Here is a 22665-nt window from a genome sequence, read left to right on the forward strand (position 1 = left end):
CAACTCCATTCTCCTACTTTGTCCTCATAACCCTTGATTCCCTTGACAAGAACCTATCTCTGTCTTTAATATACTCAATGACCTGGCCTCCACTGCCTTCTGTGGCAATGAATTCCACAGACTGACGAGTCTCTGGCTGAAGAGGTTTGTCCTTATCACTGTTCTAAGGGGTCTTCCCTTTACTCTAAAGCTGTGCCCTCAGGTCCTTTTCTTGTCTAACAATGGAACCATCCTCTCAAATGTCCTCTGTCCAGGCCATTAAGTATTCTGTAAGCTTCAATTAGATTCCCTCTCATCCTGAAATATTGACTCTGCTTCCTGTCCACAGATGCTGCTGGACATGCTGAGTTTTTCCAACAATTTCTGTTTTCGTTTTACATTGACATTTCCAGATTAGAAACAAAAAAAATCTGTCTGAACTGTTATGCACTCCAGGTGGCCATTCCTCTTTAAACCTCTAACAAATGCTTGCTGCTTCTCATTATCTTTTCACCATTTTCTCAGGTTCATCTTAAATTCTTGCATTTTAATGTTACTGACTAGCAGCTTTCCAGGAATGTTTACACCATTTTCTCAATGCAAACACAACTGTTTCCTTCTGAATCTATTCTGTGCTTTTCAACTCACTTTAAAATCAAAACATTTTCCATTCACAATCATCATATTTATTCCTTTTGATATTTCTTAGCTATACTAAGCCACCTGCTCAACATTTATTCCTTTCTCTTTCCAAAAACACATCAGTTGACTCTCTAATCCAGTTACACTGTCAACTTTGATAGGGAATGAGATTTTGGATATGTTTGTTAAATAAAATCTAAATATCATATTAAATTCTAATAGCCTGAGAGTTGAAAATTCATCATTTTGAAAAAGTGAGTTGAGATAATCTAAATAATCACCGTCTACACATTTTATCTGGTCAAAAGAAACTTACTTGAATGTGAAACTGAAATACATAAAGTAAAGTTTAAAGTTTCATAAGAATACCCCTATGGACTGTCCTCAAAAAAGATTCTTTCAAAGAGTGTTTCCTCTAGGTTAAAGTTAGAGTTAAAAAAGTAACATGTTAAACTGCAAAAAATTGGTGTTACATGAAAATAGGGATCTTAGCACAACATATAGTATCGTAAGTACAATCACTTGTCAAAGTATTAAGAGTAAAAACATTAAAACCTGGATTTCAATATCACCAGAATGAACTTACACTACAATTTTCAGGTGGTACGACCAGTTGGGTGATTTCTCCACCATGGATGCAGAAGATATGTTTCATTTCACCAGAATTGATATCCCAGATGATTACAGAGAAATCTACTCCACCTGACACCAAGTAACGCTGATCATAGCGAGCTGAGACTTGGTGTGGATACAACAGGCATGTCACTTTGCTTCGATGTCCACGAAGAGTTCGATGAGGGGGCCAGCCTGATCAAAGAAAAAGAACAGAAATGTTCAAAATCATTTATAAATTTATGCAAAGTCAGAAGTGGTGATTACAAATCTTATAATGAATGATACTGTGTTTATCTCTGTGTCCCTGGAATTGGGAAATTTGAGGATGGAACAACTTCAGGCGTATTGATGTATATAAAAAAAAATGTTGGGTATTTTGAAAAGCATTAAGATAGACAAGTCCCTGGGGCTGGATGGGATCTATCCCAGACTGCTAAGGGAGACAAGGGAGGAAAATTCCTGGGATTTCATACAAAATCTTTATGTCCTCTTTAGTCACATGAGAAGTCCCAAAGGACTGCAGAATAGCCAATGTTGTTCCTTTGCTTAAGAGGAGAGTCAGGGATAAACCAAGAAATTTCAGACAAGCGAGCCTTCAGTCAGTAGTAGGGAAATTACTGTAGAAGGTTCTTATGGATAGGATTTACTCATACTTCCAAAAATATGGACTTATCAGCAATTGGCAACATGGCTTTGTGCATGGGAAGTCACGTCTCACAAGCTTGATTGAGGTTTTTTTGAGGAAGTGGCAAAGATGATTGATGAGGCAGGGCTTGTGGGTGTTCTCTATATGGACTTTAGCAAGGTTTTTGGCAATGTCCATCATGATAGGCTGACAGAGAGGATGATGTCACATGGGGTCTATGGTGAGCTGGTAAGATGAATATTGAACTGGCTTGGTGATAGAAGACAAGAAAATAGTGAAAGGATGTTTTTCTGACTGGAGATCTGTGAGCAGTGGTGTTCTGCAGGGATCAATGCTGGGATCTCTGTAGTTTGTAAGATATATAAATGATTTAGATGAGAATGTAGATGGTCTGATTACTAAGTTTGCAGATGACACAAAAATTGGGGGAGTTGCAGAAAGTGAGGACAATTGCCAGAGGATACAGTACGACATAGATAGGCAGGAGAAATGGCAGATACAATTTAGCCTGGATAAGTACGAGGTGATGCATTTTGAAAGGTCTAATGCAAGAGGGAAGTAAAAGCATTAACCTATGGAGGGATCTAGATGTACAGGTTCACAGTTCTCTGAAAATAACAACATGTGGATAAGGTGGTCAAGAAGGTACATGGTATGTTTGCCTTCATTAGTCGGGGCAGAGGATTTAAAATTGGCAAGTCATATTACATCTGTATAGAACTTTAGTTAGGCCACATTTGAATACTGCATACAGTTCTGGTTGCCACACCACCATGAGAAGGCTTCGGAGAAGGTACAGCAAAGGTTTGCCAGGATGTTGCCTGGTTTAGACAGTATTAGCTATGAGGACACATTAGCTGTTCGACAAACTTGATCTGTTTTCAGGGGGCAACCGAATAGAAGTTTACAAAATTATAGAGGCATGGACAGAATGAATACTTGGAGCCTTTCTCACAGGGTAGAAATGCCAATTACGAGAGGACACAGGTTTAAGGCAAAAGTCGGGGGGAAAGTTTAAAGGAGATGTGAAACTTTTTTTTAAACATAGAGTGTAGTAAGTACCTGGAATGTGCTGCCAGAGGAGGTAGTAAAAGTAGATACAATAGCAGTGTTTAAGAGGCACCTTGACAGAGACATGAATAGGCAGGGAACAGAGGCCTTTAGTTTAGCAAAGCGCCATGTACTTGTGCAGATTTGGTGGGCCAAAGGGCCTGTTCCAGTGCTGTGTAGTGTTCTTTGCTCTTTGCTCAGTGCCTTTGGCATTAATGGTGTAGTTGAGATAGTAACTGATCAGATCAACAGTTGAAAAATAATCACAGCTATCAGAAGATCAAAGTAAGGAAACTGCGAGATTGTAAGCGAATGAACAACTTTTTCTATTACTAAATACAAAAGAAGGCAAAAGTGGAAAGGAGTTGGAACAAAGTTTTCAGAAATGGCCTTCTTTGTGACACGAGACAAAGTGGGTCGAGATAATGGGAGATAGGTAGATATGTAGATCAAGATGGTAGCCATAATTATGAGAAATCATGTCGAGAAAGAGGTTCAGTATAGACCAGTAAGAAGTGATTTCAGAGAGGTGACTGCAAGGATAGCTAAGGTGAAGATTGAAATTGCTAAGAGGAACAGATTATAAAAGGCTGAGGGACAACATCTCAGTGAGAAATGCAGTTTGAGACTTAAACTGGGCAGCAGACACCTTTAAAGGAGATAAGCAAAAAAAGTGCAGAGAAAATGAGGATAAATGATATTGTGATTTGATGACATGGGTCACACAATGACCTATGCAGAGCTGTGGAGAAGAAAAGGTTGGGTGTGGAGTTTAGGGGCAAAGCATCCCCATAGATTAGCCAAGTCTTTGTTAATACAATTAATCAATTTAAAAATTAATGGATGGCTCTAACTTTACTCGGTAATGAATATGCATTCTGGGTAGAAACACAAAAGGGAAATGCAAGACTGTTGATGTGCAGTAATTGACAACTTAAAACCTATGCCAACAAACTTGATTGAAGTTGATGACAGAAAAGCATGGGGACACAGTAGTTCCACAGTTTTCAATAGACCTCTCAGGGAACGCCAAGAGAGAAAATTCAAAATTAAGGAGAATTTAAACCTGCCATGACTGCAGGAGAAAAGAATGTGACAGCTTTGGTAAGAATATCAGACCAAGTACCTAAAAGCAAATTGTAAAACTGCTCTCTTTCACAATGAATGAATACACAGAACAGTAGTGCTAGGAGATGCACATATCAAACAACATTACTTATCAGTACATGATATACAGTAATCACATCATGCTTCTCACATAAATGGATCATCCGCCTTGACTTGAGCAAGGTGCTTTCCAAATATAATTCCAGAACTACTGAGTGCTTCACATAGTCTAAAGAGCTAATCTATCTTACAAAAAGCCTGTTCATGAACAACATACTCCCCACCCACCTGCAGCTTGATCCTATCCTTTCCCCTCCCATTTATACAATACTAATCGCATTTTCAAACACAAAAAAGAGAAATTTTATTTCACCTTCCTTCAGATACCAATTTCCTGCATAGTCTCGGGAGAAATGCAGTTCTGTTGAGTACGTGAACAATCTTTCATCCAGCTTTTTTTGTGAATTTGCAACAATGTAGTGATTTTACAAAAATAGAAATTATTTCTATATTAATTCCTGTGAATAAATGGTTAAAAAAATTCTAATGTGACATAGATCTAGCAAAGGATTGTGTAGGTTCTATCCAATGATCCACATAGTACAAATTGAGAGATTATAGCCCCCTAATATTAACTATACCAAAGCCAACTCAATAATGGCTGAAGTCGATTACCAAAGGATAACACAGCTCTCAAATTTAAATATTTATTTAAATGCACACTATCACTGTAACTTACACTTTTAAAGAGTATCTGTATTTTAGAAGTGTAGAAAGGCGATCAGATTCAACAAATCAGTCCATAATTAGGAACATAATACTTTTCCTGAAATATTTTTTTCTAAATTTATTGTTGTTTACATTCAACAATTTCTAAATGATTAGTACTAAAGAATTCAGGCACCTCTGATAAAGTATACAATAAAAGCAAATCTAATAATGTCTCATTTAAGTATATGATAAGAGATGGCATTTTAGCATAAAATTCAAGCTACAATACAAAGGATATTTTGTTACCTCGTCTTAGCATGTGTTCTCCTTGCAGTAGCTGTACGATAGCAGTCTGAGTGGCTGGCACAATAACAATACTGCCATCTTCACGTCCACATACCAGACGCCCATGAGAGGGAATGTAAACACTAGCTGTCACCTTCAAAGGCTCTTCACTGCCAGGAAGTGTGCTCAGCTGGTCTATAATTCCAGCAGGCCTTGGAACAAGATGATCAAATGTATCTTGTAAGCATGCAGAAGTGGTGACTTTCAACTCTGTGAAGACAATTTGAAATTCAAGATATAATACATCAGGCACAGTAAATTTGATTTCCAGATAGGAGATGTTTGTTTTAAAGTTTTAAATAGCTACATTTTCATTACAACAAATTCATATAAAATAATCTACATATCTTGAATAGATAAAAACAAAGCAGTCATGAAAATCCATGTTTCTCTCTCCATCGATGCTGCTAGATTTTGATTATTTCCAGAATTTTGTTTTTATTTCAGATTTCCATAATCTGCATTATTTTTCTTTTTATCATGTTCGAAGTATTTGACAGGGGAGACATAATATAGCCTAGACCCTTGAGGCTTTTTTGCTTTAATAGGATGCCTAAAACTACAGATGCTTCAACTACATATGTTGAAACACATCAGTGTTTTGGATTAGATCACCATGAGTAACTAGGTACACTGCCATGTCTCCCAATTTGTAAAATGCTACAGGCCTTTTAGCTTACACTATGTCACAACCTGACACCACACTCTGTTTTTGTGATACAACAGGTCAAGACATGTGCTTCTTGTAATATTCACTCCTGAATAAAGAGTTGCTTATTTTGGTCAATGCAGACATGGCCATGGTACTAGTAAAGTACAGAAAATAAAATTAGTCTTACCCACATAATCACAGTACTTACCAGCACTTGATTAGGAACAAAAGAAGCATAAAATATATATAAGTGAACCACACTGTTACCCAAAAGACAAACTATTAGATTCGAATGAAAAATATTTTTCTGGTGACTGCAATTATTAAAAATCCCACAATCCAGCAGGAGACATTAAACAATCCACTACTTTTTGCAGCACTTAAAATTGGAAATATTTCACAGAACTATATTGTTCTATTAATTTGGTAGCATTGAATAATTAAACTTGAAATGATTTTTACATTTTATTTTAAATAAAATGATTTTAAGGACAGTCGCATAAGTGAACAAGAAAACAGTAAGCCTGTAGAACTAAATCACAAGTATGAGAATTAAAAACAGTACAAGCATCTTACCTTGAACGGTACCTTTCTGATTCAAGTCTACTGTTTCAGGAATACACCATATTGAGAGTCTCCCTGATGAATCTCCCTGAATCAGTAACTTAAGGAAGGGTTCTCTACGACCATAAAAGAACCGTGTAACAGGTGGACAGATGAGAAGCTGCAATATCACAAAATAAAAAGGCCAGTTGTAGTTAATAGAATAGAAATGTGAGCAGTCTGTACTACTGATATATTGCTTACAAAGCACAAACACCAGATGTAGCAAAATGAAAAGGAATTAAAGATATGCAGAGCGAGAAGGTGACAAAACAACATTGCCTGTAGTAAATGTGAAAAGACAAAATTTAAGACAATGAACTAGTTTTAACTTTTTGCGTGGGGTATTTTGTTTTAAGTTAAAATGTCAGCCATTATCATTTAAACTGGCAATTTTAGTTTTAAGCAAGTGCACACTTCAGAAGCAGCAGAAACTAACTGTGCAGGAGCCAGTCACAACTGTTAATATAAAATTTCTATGACACTTATTTTCCTAAAACTTTATTTGAGAAAAATAACCTCATTTAATTCACTTCCATGAAAAATTGCGAAATACAGACTTTTGCCAGATATTAAAGAATATTAATAAAGCTTGAAAACACATCACTTAAAAGCTGTGAAGGGATACAATACATAATCTGAATATTATGAAAGAATGAACAAGGTAAGAGATTATTTGCAATTTTGAGGGTTCCAGCACCGGTGGTCTTAAATGTAAAATTAAAAGTAAATTATTTACAACTAAGGAGACAACATATGCAGATTGTTGAGACTTTGCAACTGGCCTCTGTGTTTCATGCTTAAGTCAGAAACTACATATCAAAATTAAGTTAGGTAGGTGGATAGATTGGATGACTGAAAGTAAGTTGAAGCATTTTGAAAATACATGGAGTAAGTTCAAGATTATTTATTCATGTTGACAATAAACACTAACACGGACAGGTTGGATGTGAAGAGCTGTCCCTGCACTGAAAATACATGTAGCTTCAGAGTAAGCCTTTTTTGTTTTATTGGAATATTTCATATTTGCTTTCACCAGAGGGAGATTGTTATTTTTAAATTGATTCTTAGTACAAAGTGACAACACTGGAATTTGCTTTTTACTTAACAAACCTTAAAACATACAACTTGCACACTCCATCAGACAACTTCAATCCTATTAAAATTTAACAGAAACATAACCATACCTAGAAATACAGTGTTCATTGAGTCTTTTCCAAAAAGTTAGGTTCTTGAGTTAATTGGAGACAAGTTAATGTTTTCAGACCAACATCCAAATAATGCACAGTATATGCCTACTTTTGACATGGTTAAATTCTAATATGATAACGTCACTACTGCATTTCTGGGGGAAAAATATATATAATGTATGATGTAACTGACTCTGGACAGTAATGACCATTTCCTCCATATTTTGTCCTATCCAACAAAAATGCTTTGAACAAGAAGAACCAGTGAACTACTAACAACATTCATATGAATATATAAAAATAAGGAGAAGTAGACTATGTGGGCCATTCAAGCCTGCCCTGCATTCAATAAGATCATGCTTGATGTCGGTGCATTTTGAATTTCACATTCCCATCCAATGAGATAACCTTTGACTCACTTGCCTAATAAGAATGAGTAAACTCGCCCTTCAAGCCAACACCCACAATCCTGCACTTCAGGCACTCTATCCATGTGGCACCTTACCCACCTCACTCACCTGGCTGCACACATTTAGCCCATATTATGCTTCAGACCAAACCCCCTTAAAATATATGAAGAATCTAGCCTAGACCTTAATATTTTGTTATTTTAAAGGCAAGTGGCAGGTGTTGCATTCCAGAGGCAACTCAATTGGTTAAACTACCAGGCTTGAAGCAAAATACAATTTATTCAAACAGTACAGTGAAAAAAAAATAAAAGAAAGAAGAAATTGGAATAACAACACTATTGGAAAACTTAACAGAATAATAGATTATTTAATGAATTAAACAGTAACTGTTCCAATTTACTAACATCCCATAAACACACCCTGGACAAAGGCAAATTCTGTAAAATAGATTGTCTCACATGCAATCATCCAGTCCAGTAATAAACAAAGAGAGAAAGAGTGAGACAGACAGACAGAAAGAGAGAGAGAGAAAGAAAGAGCTTGACCCCATCCATTCAGGCTATTTGTATTGTTCCAAATTTAGGAAAAAACCCAAGGCCTCTCAAACTGTTTACATTATGGCCTTTAAAGGAGACTGTTCAGCACTTCTGGCTTAACCTTTCTTCAGAAAAAGGACAGGATGAAATACCCTCATAAAGCCATAATATCACACCAGTCAACTGAACCTTGGGATGCACTTTGGGAGGAAGAATACAGGCATGGACTATTTTCTAAATGGAGAGAAAATTCAGAATTCTGAAGTGCAAAGATGTATGCATCATTAAGTTAGATGCTATGTTCATATACTGAATTGAGAAGAGTTTAGTCCAGGATTCTCTCAAGGTAAACTTGCAGATTGAGTGAGTAGTGAGGAAGGCAAATTCAATGATGACATTTATTTTGAGAAGACTTGATTAGAAAAGCAGGGATGCATTTCTGAGACTCCATAAGGCTCTGGTCAGGCCACATTTGTGCACAGATGTGGGCCCTATATCTCAAGAAGGATGTACTAGCCTTGGGGCAGGTTCAGAAGAGGTTCACGAGAATGGTCCCAGGAATAACAAGCTTAACATATGAGGAACGTTTGATTCTAGCAATTCCTGAAAGATCACCACTAACACCTTCGCTATCTCTTCAGCTAGCTCCCTTAGAACACTGGTGTGTAATCCATCTGGTCCAGGTTATTTATCCACCTTCAGGCCATTCAATTTTTCTGGCACCTTCTCCTTGGTGATGGCTACAATAGTCAGCTCCTGACTCCCCAAAGCCTTTCCATCATCTATGAGGCACAAATCAAGACTGTCGTGGAATACTCCCCACTTTCCTGGATGAGTACAGCCCCAACAACAGTCAAGAAGCTTGACACCATCCAGCCTGCTTGATTAACACTACAGCCACTCCCTCCAGTAGCAACACTGTGTACTGTGTACTATCTACAAGATGCATTACAGAAATTTACCAAAGATCCTTAGAAAGCATTCTCTAAACCCATCTGGAAGGACAAGGACAGCAGATGTATGGGAACACCACTACCTTCAATTTCCCCTCCAAGCCACTCACCATTCTGACTTGAAAATATATCATGGTTCCTTCACTGTGATTGGGCCAAGATTCTGAAATTCCCTCCCCCATAGTATTGTAGATTGACCCACAGCAGGTGCACTGAAGCGGTTCAAGAAAGCAGCTCCTCACCAGCTTCTCAAGGACAAATAGGAGTGGGCAATAAATGCTGGCCAGCCAGTGACGCCCACATCCCACCAATAGTTTTTTTTAAAAGGCCTACTGCTGCAAAAAAGGTGTGGTTTCTACAAAGACATTCTTCATGCTCTCAGTTTTTTTTCATACAGGTTCATAACCGTGGGCGGCACGATGGCACAGTGGTTAGCACTGCTGCCTCACAGCGCCAGAGACCCGGGTTCAATTCCCGACTCAGGCGACTGACTGTGTGGAGTTTGCAGGTTCTCCCAGTGTCTGCGTGGGTTTCCTCTGGTTTCCTCCCACAGTCCAAAGATGTGCAGGTCAGGTGACTTGGCCAGGCGAAATTGCCCATAGTGTTAGGTAAAAGGGATGAATGTAGGGGAATGGGTGGGTTGTGCTTCGGCGGGTCAGTGTGAACTTGTTAGGCCGAAGGGCCTGTTTCCGCACTGTAAGTAATCTAATCTAATCTATAACAGGAGGCCATACAGGGTGACCTGGACAAGTTAGGTGAGTGGGCAGATGCATGGCAGATGCAGTTTAATGTGGATAAATGTATGGTTATCCACTTTGGTGGCAAGAACAGGAAGGCAGATTACTACCTCAATGGAATCAATTTAGGTAAAGGGGCAGTACAGAGAGATCTGGGTGTTCTTGTACACCAGTCAATGAAGGCAAGCATGCAGGTACAGCAGGTAGTGAAGAAAGCTAATAGCATGCTGGCCTCCATAACAAGAGGAATTGAGTATAGAAGCAAAGAGGTGCTTCTGCAGCTGTACAGGGCACTGGTGAGACCACACCTGGAGTACCGTGTGCAGTTCTGGTCTCCAAATTTGAGGAAAGACATTCTGGCTATTGAGGGAGTGCAGCGTAGGTTCACGAGGTCAATTCCTGGAATGGCGGGATTACCTTACACTGAAAGACTGAAGCAACTGGGCTTGTATACCCTTGAGTTTCGAAGATTGAGAGGGGATCTGATTGAGACTTATAAGATTATGGCGGCAGGAAACATGTTTCCGCTGATGGGTGAGTGCTGAACCAGAGGACACAGCTTAAGAATAAGGGGTAGACCATTTAGGACAGAGATGAGGAGAAACGTCTTCACCCAGAGAGTGGTGGCTGTGTGGAATGACCTACAGAGACATCATTACACAATCTTGCTCGCAAACAAAGATATATGCATAATTAAGTTAGATGCAAGAAGACTTGACATTAGCAGTTATGTTCATACACTGAATTGAGAAGAGGAGAAATTTCTTCCCTCAAGATAACAGTGAACCAGTGAAAGTCCCTGGCACAGAAATAAGTTGAGGCCAAAACACTAAACGTTAAGAAAAAAAAGAAAGAGTTAAATATAAATGTTAGGGTTAATGGGATCATTAACCTGAAACCAGGAACCATCCTTTGCAACTAGAAGATTTGTGCCTTTGCAAGTTATAGAATCAAAAGTTATATAACATAGAAACAGGCCCTTCAATCCATGCCAATCATAATCCCAAACTTAACTAGTCCCACTTGCCTGCACATGGACTATACCCCTCAACATATTTTTTATTCATGTACTTATCCAAATATTGTTTAAACTTTGTAACTGTAGCTGCATCTAGCACATCCTCTGTAAGATCATTCCCCACATAAACCACAAAATTGCTGCTCATGTCTTTTTTAAATCTTTCCCATCTCATCTTAAAAATAAGGTCCCGAGGGACTCCTTCACCCTAGGAACAACAAACACACTTACCATTCACTTTATCTATACTGGGGTATGTTTTGTGGTAAGCATAAATTATACAAAAGAAACGGTTTGCACCTTAATAGGTTGGGGACCAGCATTCTGGCAGGCAGGTTTGCTACTGCAACACAGCTGTGTTTAAACTAAATAGCGGGGGGAGGGGACAAACCAGAAGTTTAAAAAGGAAATTGGAGGGAAAATTAGAACAAGGGAAGTCAAGAAAGACAACAGTATCAATGAAGCAGAAAACTCAAAAAGGGATCATGTCGTAAGGTTGAGTGAAATAGGGGTTGATAGGAAGGGTGAGGGCAGTAACAAATTAAAAATACTATATATGAATGCACGTAGTATTAGAAATAAGATGGATGAGCTTGAGGCTCTTTTGGAAATTGGCAGATACGATATTGTGGGGATAACTGAGACATGGCTTCAAGTGGACAGGGCCTGGGAAATGAATATTCAAGGCTATACGTGCTATCATAAGGACAGACTGACGGGCAGAGGGGGTGGGGTGGCCCTGTTGGCAAGGGATGATATTCACTCCCTTGCGCGGGGGGACCTAGAATCAGGGGATGTAGAGTCAGTATGGATAGAGCTGAGAAATTCTAAGGGTAGAAAGACCCTCTTGGGAGTTATCGACAGGCCCCCAAACAGTAGTATGGATGTTGGATGCAAGTTGAATCAGGAGCTGAAATTGGCCTGTCGCAAAGATGTTACTACAGTTGTCATGGGGGATTTCAACATCCAGGTAAACTGGGAGAATCAGGGTGGTATTGGACCTCAAGAAAGAGACTTTGTGGAGTGCCTCCGAGATGGATTCTTAGAACAGCTGGTGCCCTACCAGGGAGAAGGCAATTCTGGACCTGGTATTGTGCAATGCACCAGAATTGATCAGGGACCCCCTCGAAGTGAAGGAGCAATGAGGAGGTAGTGACCATAAATACAATAAGCTTCAATCTGCAGTTTTGAAAGGGAGAGGGTACAATCAGTAGTGACAATATTTCAGTTGAATAAAAGGAACTATGGAGCTGTGAGGGAGGAGCTGGCCAAAGTTCAGTAGTGCAATACCTTAACAGGGATGACAGTGGAGGAACAATGGCAGATATTTCTGGGTATAATGCAGAAGATGCAGGATCAGTTCATTCTAAAAAGGAAGAGAAAGATCCTATGAGGAGACAGGGGTGGCCGTGGCTGACGAGGGAAGTTAAGAAACATATAAAGTCAAAAGAGAAAAAGTATAACATAGCAAAGATGAGTGGGAAAACGGAGGACTGGGAAGCCTTTAAAGAAGAACAGAGGATTACTAAGAAGGAAATATGCAGAGAAAAAAATGAGGTACGAAGATAAACTGGCCAAAAATATAAAGGAGGATAGTAAAAGTTTTTTTAGGTATGTGAAAGGGAAAAAAATGGTTAAGACTACAATTGAGTCCTTGAAAACAGAAACAGGGGAATATATTACGGGGAACAAAGAAATGGCAGAAGAGTTGAATTGGTACTTCAGATCTGTGTTCACTGGGGAAGACACAAGCAATTTTCCAGAGGTAACAGTGGCTGAAGGACCTGAACTAGAGAGAATTTATATTTGCCAGGAATTGGTGTTGGAAAGACTGTTAGGTCTGAAGGCTGATAAGTCCCCGGGGTCTGATGGTCTACATCCCAGGGTACTGAAGGAGGTAGCTCGAGAAATCATGGATGCGTTGGTGATTATTTTCCAGAATTCGATAGATTCAGGATCAGTTCCTGCGGATTGGAAGGTGGCCAATGTTGTACCACTTTTTATGAAAGGAACGAGAGAAAAAGCAGGAAATTATAGACCAGTTAGTCTGACCTCAGTGGTGAGGAAGATGCCGGAGCCAATTATAAAGGATGAAATTACGACAGATCTGGATAGCAGTAACAGGATAGGTCAGAGTCAGCATGGATTTATGAAGGGGAAATCATGCTTGACTAATCTTCTGAGGATGTAACTCTGAAGATGGACAAGGGAGATCCAGTAGATGTAGTGTACCTGGAGTTTCAGAAAGCCTTTGATAAAGTCCCACATAGGAGGTTAGTGTGCAAAATTAGGGCGCATGGTATTGGGGGCAAAGTACTGACATGGATTGAAAATTGGTTGGCTGACAGAAAACAAAGAGTAGTGATAAACGGCTCCCTTTCAGAATGGCAGGTGATAACCAGTGGGGTACGCAGGGATCAGTGCTGGGACCGCAGCTTTTTACAATATATATTAATGATATAGAAGATGGTATTAATAGTAACATTCGCAAATTTGCTGATGATACAAAACTGGGTGGCAGGGTGAAATGTGAGGAGGATGTTAGGAGATTACAGGATGACCTGGACAAGTTAGGTGAGTGGGCAGATGTATGGCAGATGCAGTTTAATGTGGATAAATGTATGGTTATCCACTTTGGTGGCAAGAACAGGAAGGCAGATTACTACCTCAATGGAATCAATTTAGGTAAAGGGGCAGTACAAAGAGATCTGGGTGTTCTTGTACACCAGTCAATGAAAGCAAGCATGCAGGTACAGCAGGTAGTGAAGAAAGCTAATAGCATGCTGGCCTTCGTAACAAGAGAGATTGAGTATAGAAGCAAAGAGGTTCTTCTGCAGCTGTACAGGGCCCTGGTAAGACCGCATCTGGAATATTGTGTGCAGTTCTGGTCTCCAAATATGAGGAAAGACATTCTGGCTATTGAGGGAGTGCAGCGTAGGTTCACAAGGTCAATTCCTGGAATGGCGGGACTACCTTATACTGAAAGACTGGAGCGACTGGGCTTGTATACCCTTGAGTTTAGAGGACTGAGAGGGGATCTGATTGAGACATATAAGATTATTAAAGGATTGGACACTCTGGAGGCAGGAAACATGTTTCTGCTGATGGGTGAGTGCCGAACCAGAGGATACAGATTAAAAATACGGGGTAGACCATTTAGGACAGAGATGAGGAGAAACGTCTTCACCCAGAGAGTGATGAGTGTGTGGAGTGCTCTGCCCCAGAAGGCAGTGGCGGCCCAGTCTCTGGATTTGTTTGAGAAAGAGTTGGATAGAGCTCTCAAGGATAGTGGAATCAAGGGTTATGGAGATAAGGCAGGAACAGGATACTGATTAAGGAAGATCAGCCATGATCATAATGAATGGTGGTGCAGGCTCGAAGGGCAGAATGGCCTACTCCTGCACCTATTGTCTATACCCTCTGATTTATGATTTTGTAAACCTCTAAGGTCACCACTCAACCTCCAGTGCAAAAAGTCCCAGCTTATCTTGCCTCTCCTTATAACTCAAACCTTCTTTTCCCAGCAGCATTCTGGTAAACCTTTTCTGATCGCACTCCAGCTTAATAATATCTTTTCCACAACAGGCCGACCAGAGCTGGACACAGGACTCCAGAAAAGGCCTCCACAGTGCCCAAGATCATCTCAGTATTATGCTCCAAATCCTTTACTCAAAGGTCTGAGCAACAAAGGCAAGTGTGCGAAAGCCTTCTTAACCACCCCGTCTACGTGTGACACTAACTTCAAAGAATTAAGTACCTGGACCCTTACGTCTCTTTGTTCTACAGCACTATCCAAGGCCCCAACACTATTGTATAAGTCCTGCTTTTTTTAAACCAAAATGCAATACCTCCCATTTATCCAAATTAAACTCCATTTGCCACTCCTTCCGCTGCTTATCTTGCAATCTTAACTCTTTGCTCTTCCACATTAATCCTCACTCCAGAAAGTAAAGTTTTGAACACCTCTAAAATAATTGTCCAATGCTTGATCTATTTTCAATGCTCTTATCCACCTATCAAAGTTACTTTGTTTAATGCTTTCAAACTCTACGTACATTTGACCAGGTTCCCTCCTCAGATTCCTAAAACACTATCTGTAGGCTTCTGGTACTAGCTCATATGCTCTTAAAATGGCTTTTTTCATCTCATCATATTCCCAGAATACCTTCTCTGACAGTGATGCAAATACTGCACTAGTTCTACCTACCAACTTTGTTTGGATCAACAAATACCCATATTGTCACCGGTCATTTCATTTGTTTAGCCACTTCCTCAAAATGAAATAAAAGAGGCTTCTATGTCCTTCTCAAACTTACACAACGCTTAGACATATTTAAACAGATCCTGACTCGGACTTTGGCTATGATGGGTTCGCTTTCCATCGCTGTCCTTACCATTACGCCTACCTTTTACATCACCTCCACTATTTGAAGTCAAATTTCCTTTTTAATTGCCAACTTCAGATTCAAAAACTCTTTCTCCCTTGAATTGCAGCTGCTACATTTGCAATTGAAGTTTAGCAATTTCCAAAGATCTTGAGTGCATTTCTGGGAATCATAAATGTTGAGCTACTGCTGCAATTACCTCATCTTTTTGCATAAAAATAACTCCAGCTAGTCTGTCAATTCCAAAATTGCCTTGCTCACTTTCTGTCAAACTCCTGAAGTGACTTGTTCTACCCCAGTAAACTGAGTGACTGTAAGTGCCATTACTACATAAGGCACCCTCTATTTAAACTAACCAAATGCAATACCTAAAAGAGAACATCAAATTCAACACCTTTGACTGTAATAATCCAAAAACCAACCTGGAGTGAGAGATTTTTATCACAGACTGGCGTCCCCAGTTTGTTATGAACTAGACCGAATCCCCTTAAAACATATTAAGAAGATAGCTTAGACCCCAACTCTTTCTTATTTTTAAAAGGCAATTGTAGAATGTTTTGGTCCAGATGCAATTTGATTGGTAAAACTAGCAGGCTTAAAGCAAAATACACTTCATTTTTTCAATATATTTAAGATATAAACAAAAAAAAAAGAAATGGAATAACTTAACTCTACTGGATAATAGATTATTTAATTACAAAATCACAACAGTTCCAATGTAGTAATATCCTATGAACACACCCTTGACAAAGGCAAATTCAATAAAATAGATTGTTTCACATGCAATTCTAGCAGCAGAAAGAGAACACAAGCTTTTAGCTGTAACAGGGAGACTAACAGCTTCCACATCTAGCTTCAAGATGCCAGCAACTGCTGAGAGCTGAAACTAAAATGCTGGTTCTGTGGGAGCTTCACCCCACCCCTTCATGCTGCTTCTATTGTTCCAACTTTGAAAAACACCAAAACTAGCTGACAGCTTGGCTCCAAGTTTACAATACTTGCTTTCAAAATAACATGACAAAACAAATCCTTCTTAAAGGCACATCTCTTAACCAATGTATTGGCCCTACAGAGTAATTTGTCCTCTTGGCATGAGCATGGTGCTACTATATAGCCTCTACCATACTGCTGAGAGATTAATTTTTGGATCACCACTTTGAGCACTTCACACATCATTGTCTGTCATTACGTTGATTTAATATTCTTCTTCTCCAGTCATGACTCCATCAGACACAAACCATTTGTCATCTGTTTTCCTGCTTGAACGAACGCATTGTATACTGTCAAGTGATTCATCGGAATCTTCAGCTGATATTTCTCCAGTGGCCATCTGTATTTGTTTGTTGTGCTTCCATCTCACCAAATATTGTGTGCAAACCGATTTAGCTTCTTACAGTGAGAGCACTGTGTTCTGCATTCTGGACATGCCTCATTTTCCTTCATATAACATTGTCCACAGTATTTGCTGTCTCCTATCTCCATGATCTTTCTGTCCTTTCAGTCTGGAATATCAATTGGCATAACAAGGCTTACCCTGTTCCAGCTGCAGATTCAGTACCATTGTCTTTTGCTTTCCTGAGAGCAAGTTTCTCCTCATTCAGTCAATGTGCACACATTCCAGCATCTCTAAAGCCTAACATATTCTTATTTATAATTAAATAACCTTCTTTCAATCCAAATTTACAGCATTCTCAATTCGTTTTAATGCAGTCACATACTGATCAATGGATTCTCTTTCACCTTCATAGAATCAGAGAATCTCTATAGTGTGGAAACAGGCCATTTAGCCCATCAAGAACATACAAACCCTCTGAAGAGCATTCCACCCAGGCCAACCCCTCTACCCTACCACAGCGGCGCTCCGAAAGCTAGTGCTTCCAATTAAGCCTGTTGGACTATAACCTGGTATTGCCTGAATTTTAACCCTACCACTGCAACCTTTTATTTCCCATTACTAAACCACCTACCCTGTACATCCCTAGACGCTATGGACAATTTAGCATGGCCAATCTACCTAACCTGCACACGTTTGGTCAGTGGGAGGAAACTCAAGCAGACATAGAGAAAATATGCAAACTCCACACAGTCCGCTGCCCGAGACTGAAACTGAACCTGTATCCCTGGTCCTGTGAAGCAGCAGTGTTAATCACTGAGCCACCGTGCCACCTTCTGCTTTAATATTGAACCATTCCTTTAACAAGTCACATTTGATTCACATCAAAGTGTGCAAAATTTCTCCTGTCCCTTTTTTTGCTCTTTGTAGAGGTTGAAGGTGAAATATGCCTCATAGAAAATCTCTCCCAAACAGTGATACAAGTGTAGCTACTCACAGCTGCTCTGGTCTGTTAATTAAACTATTAATGTTAGGAGAAAGTGAGCAGATGCTGGAGATCAGAGGCGAATAATGTGGTACTGGAAATGCACAACCGGTCAGGCAGCGTCCGAAGAGCAGGAGAATCGATATTTCGAGCATAAGCTCGTTATCAGGAATTTTATAACCTTACTGTGAAGGCTCTTCCAAGGATGCCGACCTTGAAGAACTTCTCCTCCTCCCTCTATCAATATTAGTGTACTTGGGAAAATTAGGAAAGTTAGTAGCCATCATGCCTCACCCAATGCTTTCAGTTGTAGCCTGTTTCCTTCATCCTTTTCTGTAGTTTTTAGCAACTCTGAACATTCCTGTATTTCACTTATAGTAGATGTAATCCCACACAGCTCTTCAATGCATAATCTCAGCTCCACAATGATATCATGTTATGAATTCACAGGTCACAGGTCTAGTTCTTAGTCTGTCTTTATCGAACTGGCTATAAGATGAATACCTGCAGTTAGCACCTCTGGTAGAAGGGTTGCATATGCCTCTGGGCTTGCTGCAGTCATTAGTACAGGATTATATTTCTAAACCATCACTATACTTTCCGTGCCACTTTTAAAAATCTCAGGGCTTGTATCTTTCTCTGTTTTCTTAACTCTCCCACTCTTCTGTCGGAGTGAGTTCCTAAACTCTCCAAGGCCAGAGCTCTCTGAGCTGCTTTTAAAAGAAACTAGGCCTTCCTCTCACTATCTCTCTCTCATGACAAATTATGGCTTTAAGAGGTGTACTTTGTCCTTTTTTTCCTCTATGAAGAAAGATTGAGACATAGCTGATGAGCAGTCTGCCCAAAGCCAATAGGGTAAACAGCTTGTAAGACATTGGGATTTTTTTTTCAAGTTGGAACAATAGAAGCAGCCTGAATGGGTGAGGTCAAGCTCCCACATAAACCGTATTCGTTGGGGTCTTTAAGTTGGACGTGGAAGCTCTTATTCCTCTCTCCATTACAGGTTCTCTTCTTGCTGCCGGAATTGCATGTATGATAATCTATTTTACTGAATTTGCCTTTGTCAAAGCTATGTTTATGAGATGTTACTATATTGGAACCATTAATTAGTTAATATATTTTGAGGGAATTTGGTCTGGTCCCGAACACTCTGCAATTGCAAGTGACTTTCAGTGGCAGACTCTGACATAGTGGGATTGCAAGAGATTAGAAGAGGTGATTGCACTACAATAGAATTAGCAATTGAGGTGCATAAATAATATATTGTTTGTACAAAAGATAAATTCAGAAAACTGTAACCCATGTAAAAAAATTGTTAAATTGTTTTTTTTTTAAATCAATTTCTATTTACTAACTATATTCCTCTAGCAACCAGGACTGGAATGTTAATGTCAGGGTTGCTACTGAATACTCAGGATTCCTACAACATAATGACAATAAGTTGCTTGTCATCAAAGGTTTTCTTACAACGACACACAGCTCTCAGGCATCGACTACAATAAATACCTCAGCAACAGAAATTTTATACCAATCAGTAGATTTACATTTAATTAAAAGGAAGAGCTTAAAGTCCCCTGTATTAATTTTCTGCTCACTCTTCAGTGAATATCCAATCTAGCACCAGTGCCTTTTAGAATCTCCTACATGCTTTCTTGCATCAAACAGATCAAGCAAAGAATGTAAGATAAAGTGCAGCAGCGCACATATATAAAAAGGGAACCCAGGACAGATTTTTTTGGATTTAGACAGCTGTTCTTTGATTATGGGGCTACTTTAGCTAGGTTAATTAGCTAAACATAATTAAAATCTTTACATCTTCTGCAATGTACAATTAATAAGCATTTAATAATAAACAAACAAGCACATTATAAACATACAATGCCAGCAGATCTGGCAGAAGTTGCTTCAAACAGCAAAAATGCTTATTCTTCCAGCAATATGTCACTTATACTAGGGAGGTCAAATCAGGCTTCTTGTTAAACCATAAACTTCACATTGGGATTGTCATCAGTTAAATGGGAGAAAAAAACTTGAAAGAGAAAAGAGTCTGATGAGAGATTTCCATATCGTAAAATATTTACATATAACTGTATCCTGACATTAAATACTCGAGTCATAAACTTTGAAAGTGTAGATCATCTGTCAAACCATCACACAATTACCAGAATTATTTAAAAATGGATTCACATCAACCTATGACATAGGGATTTTATTCCTTTCAGCTCGTCACTGTACCTCAGAATACAGACAATACCTGCGACTTGAACAGGAAATACCCAATTTGAATTTACATCCTGACATCTACAGTGACTTTATCCATAACAATTTCACATAAGGCATACACAATCTTATAGGTTTAAAAATCAAGAATATAAAACATGCATTTGAAAACAGCTATTCCATGCACTGGAGCAAGCATAAGCAAAGTACACAGAATCATCAACACACAAGAACAGTAACTACTCACAGAAAATGACTGGAAATCCATGCACATTGGAGCTATACCAAATCAGTTCAAATTTTAGTCAATAGAAATTCAAATCTATCAACTACTCAAAAATACATGCCAACAAAAAAAAGTGAATTTTTGTACACATTTTCATACCATTTGGAGTGGAGTTGAACTATCAACTTACGACTGCAAAGCTATAAAAAACTTCCAAAACCACTAAGCTTCCTTCACAACTTCTCAAGTAATGAAACAGCAATTGTCCATCACTAACAAGACTTGGGTAACATTCAACATTGCAGTAATAAGTAGTACCTGTACATAAATAATTCAAGGCAATGTTCAACTTCAACAAGATAAAACCGAACCATCTCCTGACCTTTCAACAATACCACTATCAAAACTCTTATTTCAGTAACATCTTGTGGTCACTATTGATTAAAAACTAAACTAGTTCAACCATCTAGATAAAAACAATGACTGCAGATGCTGGAAACCAGATTCTGGATCAATGGTGTTGGAAAAGCACAGCAGTTCAGGCAGCATCCGAGGAGCTTCAGCAAAATCGACGTTTCGGGCAAAAGCCCTTCATCAGGAATAAAGGCAGAGAGCCTGAAGCGTGGAGATAAGCTAGAGGAGGGTGGGGGTGGGGAGAGAGTAGCATAGAGTACAATAGGTCAGTGGGGGAGGAGATGAAGGTGATAGGTCAGAGAGGAGAGGGTGGAGTGGATAGGTGGAAAAGGAGCTGGGCAGGTCGGACAAGACAAGGGGTCAGTGTTGAGCTGGAGGTTTGAAACTAGGATGAGGTGGGGGAAGGGGAAATGAGGAAGCTGTTGAAGTCCACATTGATGCCCTGGGGTTGGTGTTCCGAGGCGGAAGATGAGGCGTTCTTCCTCCATGCGTCTGGTGGTGAGGGAGCGGCGGTGGAGGAGGCCCAGCACCTCCATATCCTCGGCAGAGTGGGAGAGGGAGTTGAAATGTTGGGCCACGGGGCGGTTTGGTTGATTGGTGCGGGTGTCTCGGAGATGTTCCCTAAAGCGCTCTACTAGGAGGCGCCTAGTCTCTCCGATGTAGAGGAGACCGCAACAGGAGCAACGGATACAATAAATGATATTAGTGGATGTGCAGGTAAAATTTTGATGGATATGGAAGGCTCCTTTAGGGCCTTGGATAGAGGTGAGGGTGAGGTGTGGGCACAGGTTTTACAGTTCCTGCGGTGGCAGGGGAAAGTGCCAGGATGGGAGGGTGGGTCGTAGGGGGACGTGGACCTGACCAGGTAGTCACGGAGGGAACGGTCTTTGCGGAAGGCGGAAAGGGGTGGGAAGGGAAATATATCCCTGGTGGTGGGGTCTTTCTGCAGGTGGCGGAAATGTCGGCGGATGATTTGGTTTATGCGGAGGTTTGTAGGGTGGAAGGTGAGCCTGAGGGGCGTTCTGTCCTTGTTACGGTTGGAGGGGTGGGGTCTGAGGGCGGAGGTGCGGGATGTGGACGAGATGCGTTGGAGGGTATCTTTAACCACGTGGGAAGGGAAATTGCGGTCTCTAAAAAAGGAGGCCATCTGGTGTGTTCTGTGGTGGAACTGGTCCTCCTGGGAGCAGATACGGCGGAGGCGGAGGAATTGGGAATATGGGATGGCATTTTTGCAAGAGATAGGATGGGAAGAGGTGTAATCCAGGTAGCTGTAGGAGTCGGTGGGTTTGTAAAAAATGTCAGTGTCAAGTCGGTCGTCACTAATGGAGATGGAGAGGTCCAGGAAGGGGAGGGAGGTGTCAGAGATGGTCCAGGTAAATTTAAGGTCAGGGTGGAGTGTGTTGGTGAAGTTGATGAATTGCTCAACCTCCTCGCGGGAGCACGAGGTGGCTCCAATGCAGTCATCAATGTAGCGGAGGAAGAGGTGGGGAGTGGTGCCGGTGTAATTACGGAAGATCAACTGTTCTACGTAGCCAACAAAGAGACAGGCATAGCTGGGGCCCATACGTGTGCCCATGGCTACCCCTTTGGTCTGGAGGAAGTGGGAGGATTCAAAGGAGAAATTGTTAAGGGTGAGGACCAGTTCGGCCAAACGAATGAGAGTGTCGGTGGAAGGGTACTGTTGGGGACGTCTGGAGAGGAAAAAACGGAGGGCTTGGAGGCCTTGGTCATGGCAGATGGAGGTGTAGAGGGATTGGATATCCATGGTGAAGATGAGACGTTGGGGGCCGGGGAAACGGAAGTCTTGGAGGAGGTGGAGGGCGTGGGTGGTGTCTCGAACGTATGTGGGGAGTTGCTGGACTAGGGGGGATAGGACAGTGTCGAGGTAGGTAGAGATATGTTCAGTGG

At 40.3% G+C, this 22665-nt stretch overlaps 1 protein-coding gene across 5 annotated transcripts in view; it reads right to left on the bottom strand.

The window, feature by feature from the left end:
• Positions 1 to 22665, bottom strand: part of wdr7 (WD repeat domain 7) — a 686509-nt gene that overhangs the window by 585166 nt on the left and 78678 nt on the right. For all 5 annotated transcript variants that reach the window (XM_043675775.2, XM_043675690.2, XM_043675605.2 and 2 more), the window contains 3 exons: positions 6324 to 6471; positions 5057 to 5305; positions 1208 to 1428 (listed from right to left, as the gene is read on the bottom strand). In XM_043675775.2, the coding sequence (XP_043531710.1) occupies positions 1208 to 1428; positions 5057 to 5305; positions 6324 to 6471 (618 nt within the window). The remainder of the gene's footprint in view (positions 1 to 1207; positions 1429 to 5056; positions 5306 to 6323; positions 6472 to 22665) is intronic.

Source organism: Chiloscyllium plagiosum, unplaced genomic scaffold (assembly GCF_037043375.1).
Source record: "Chiloscyllium plagiosum isolate Xiang-an unplaced genomic scaffold, Cpla_swu_hap1 HiC_scaffold_1, whole genome shotgun sequence".
Lineage (NCBI taxonomy): Eukaryota > Metazoa > Chordata > Chondrichthyes > Orectolobiformes > Hemiscylliidae > Chiloscyllium > Chiloscyllium plagiosum.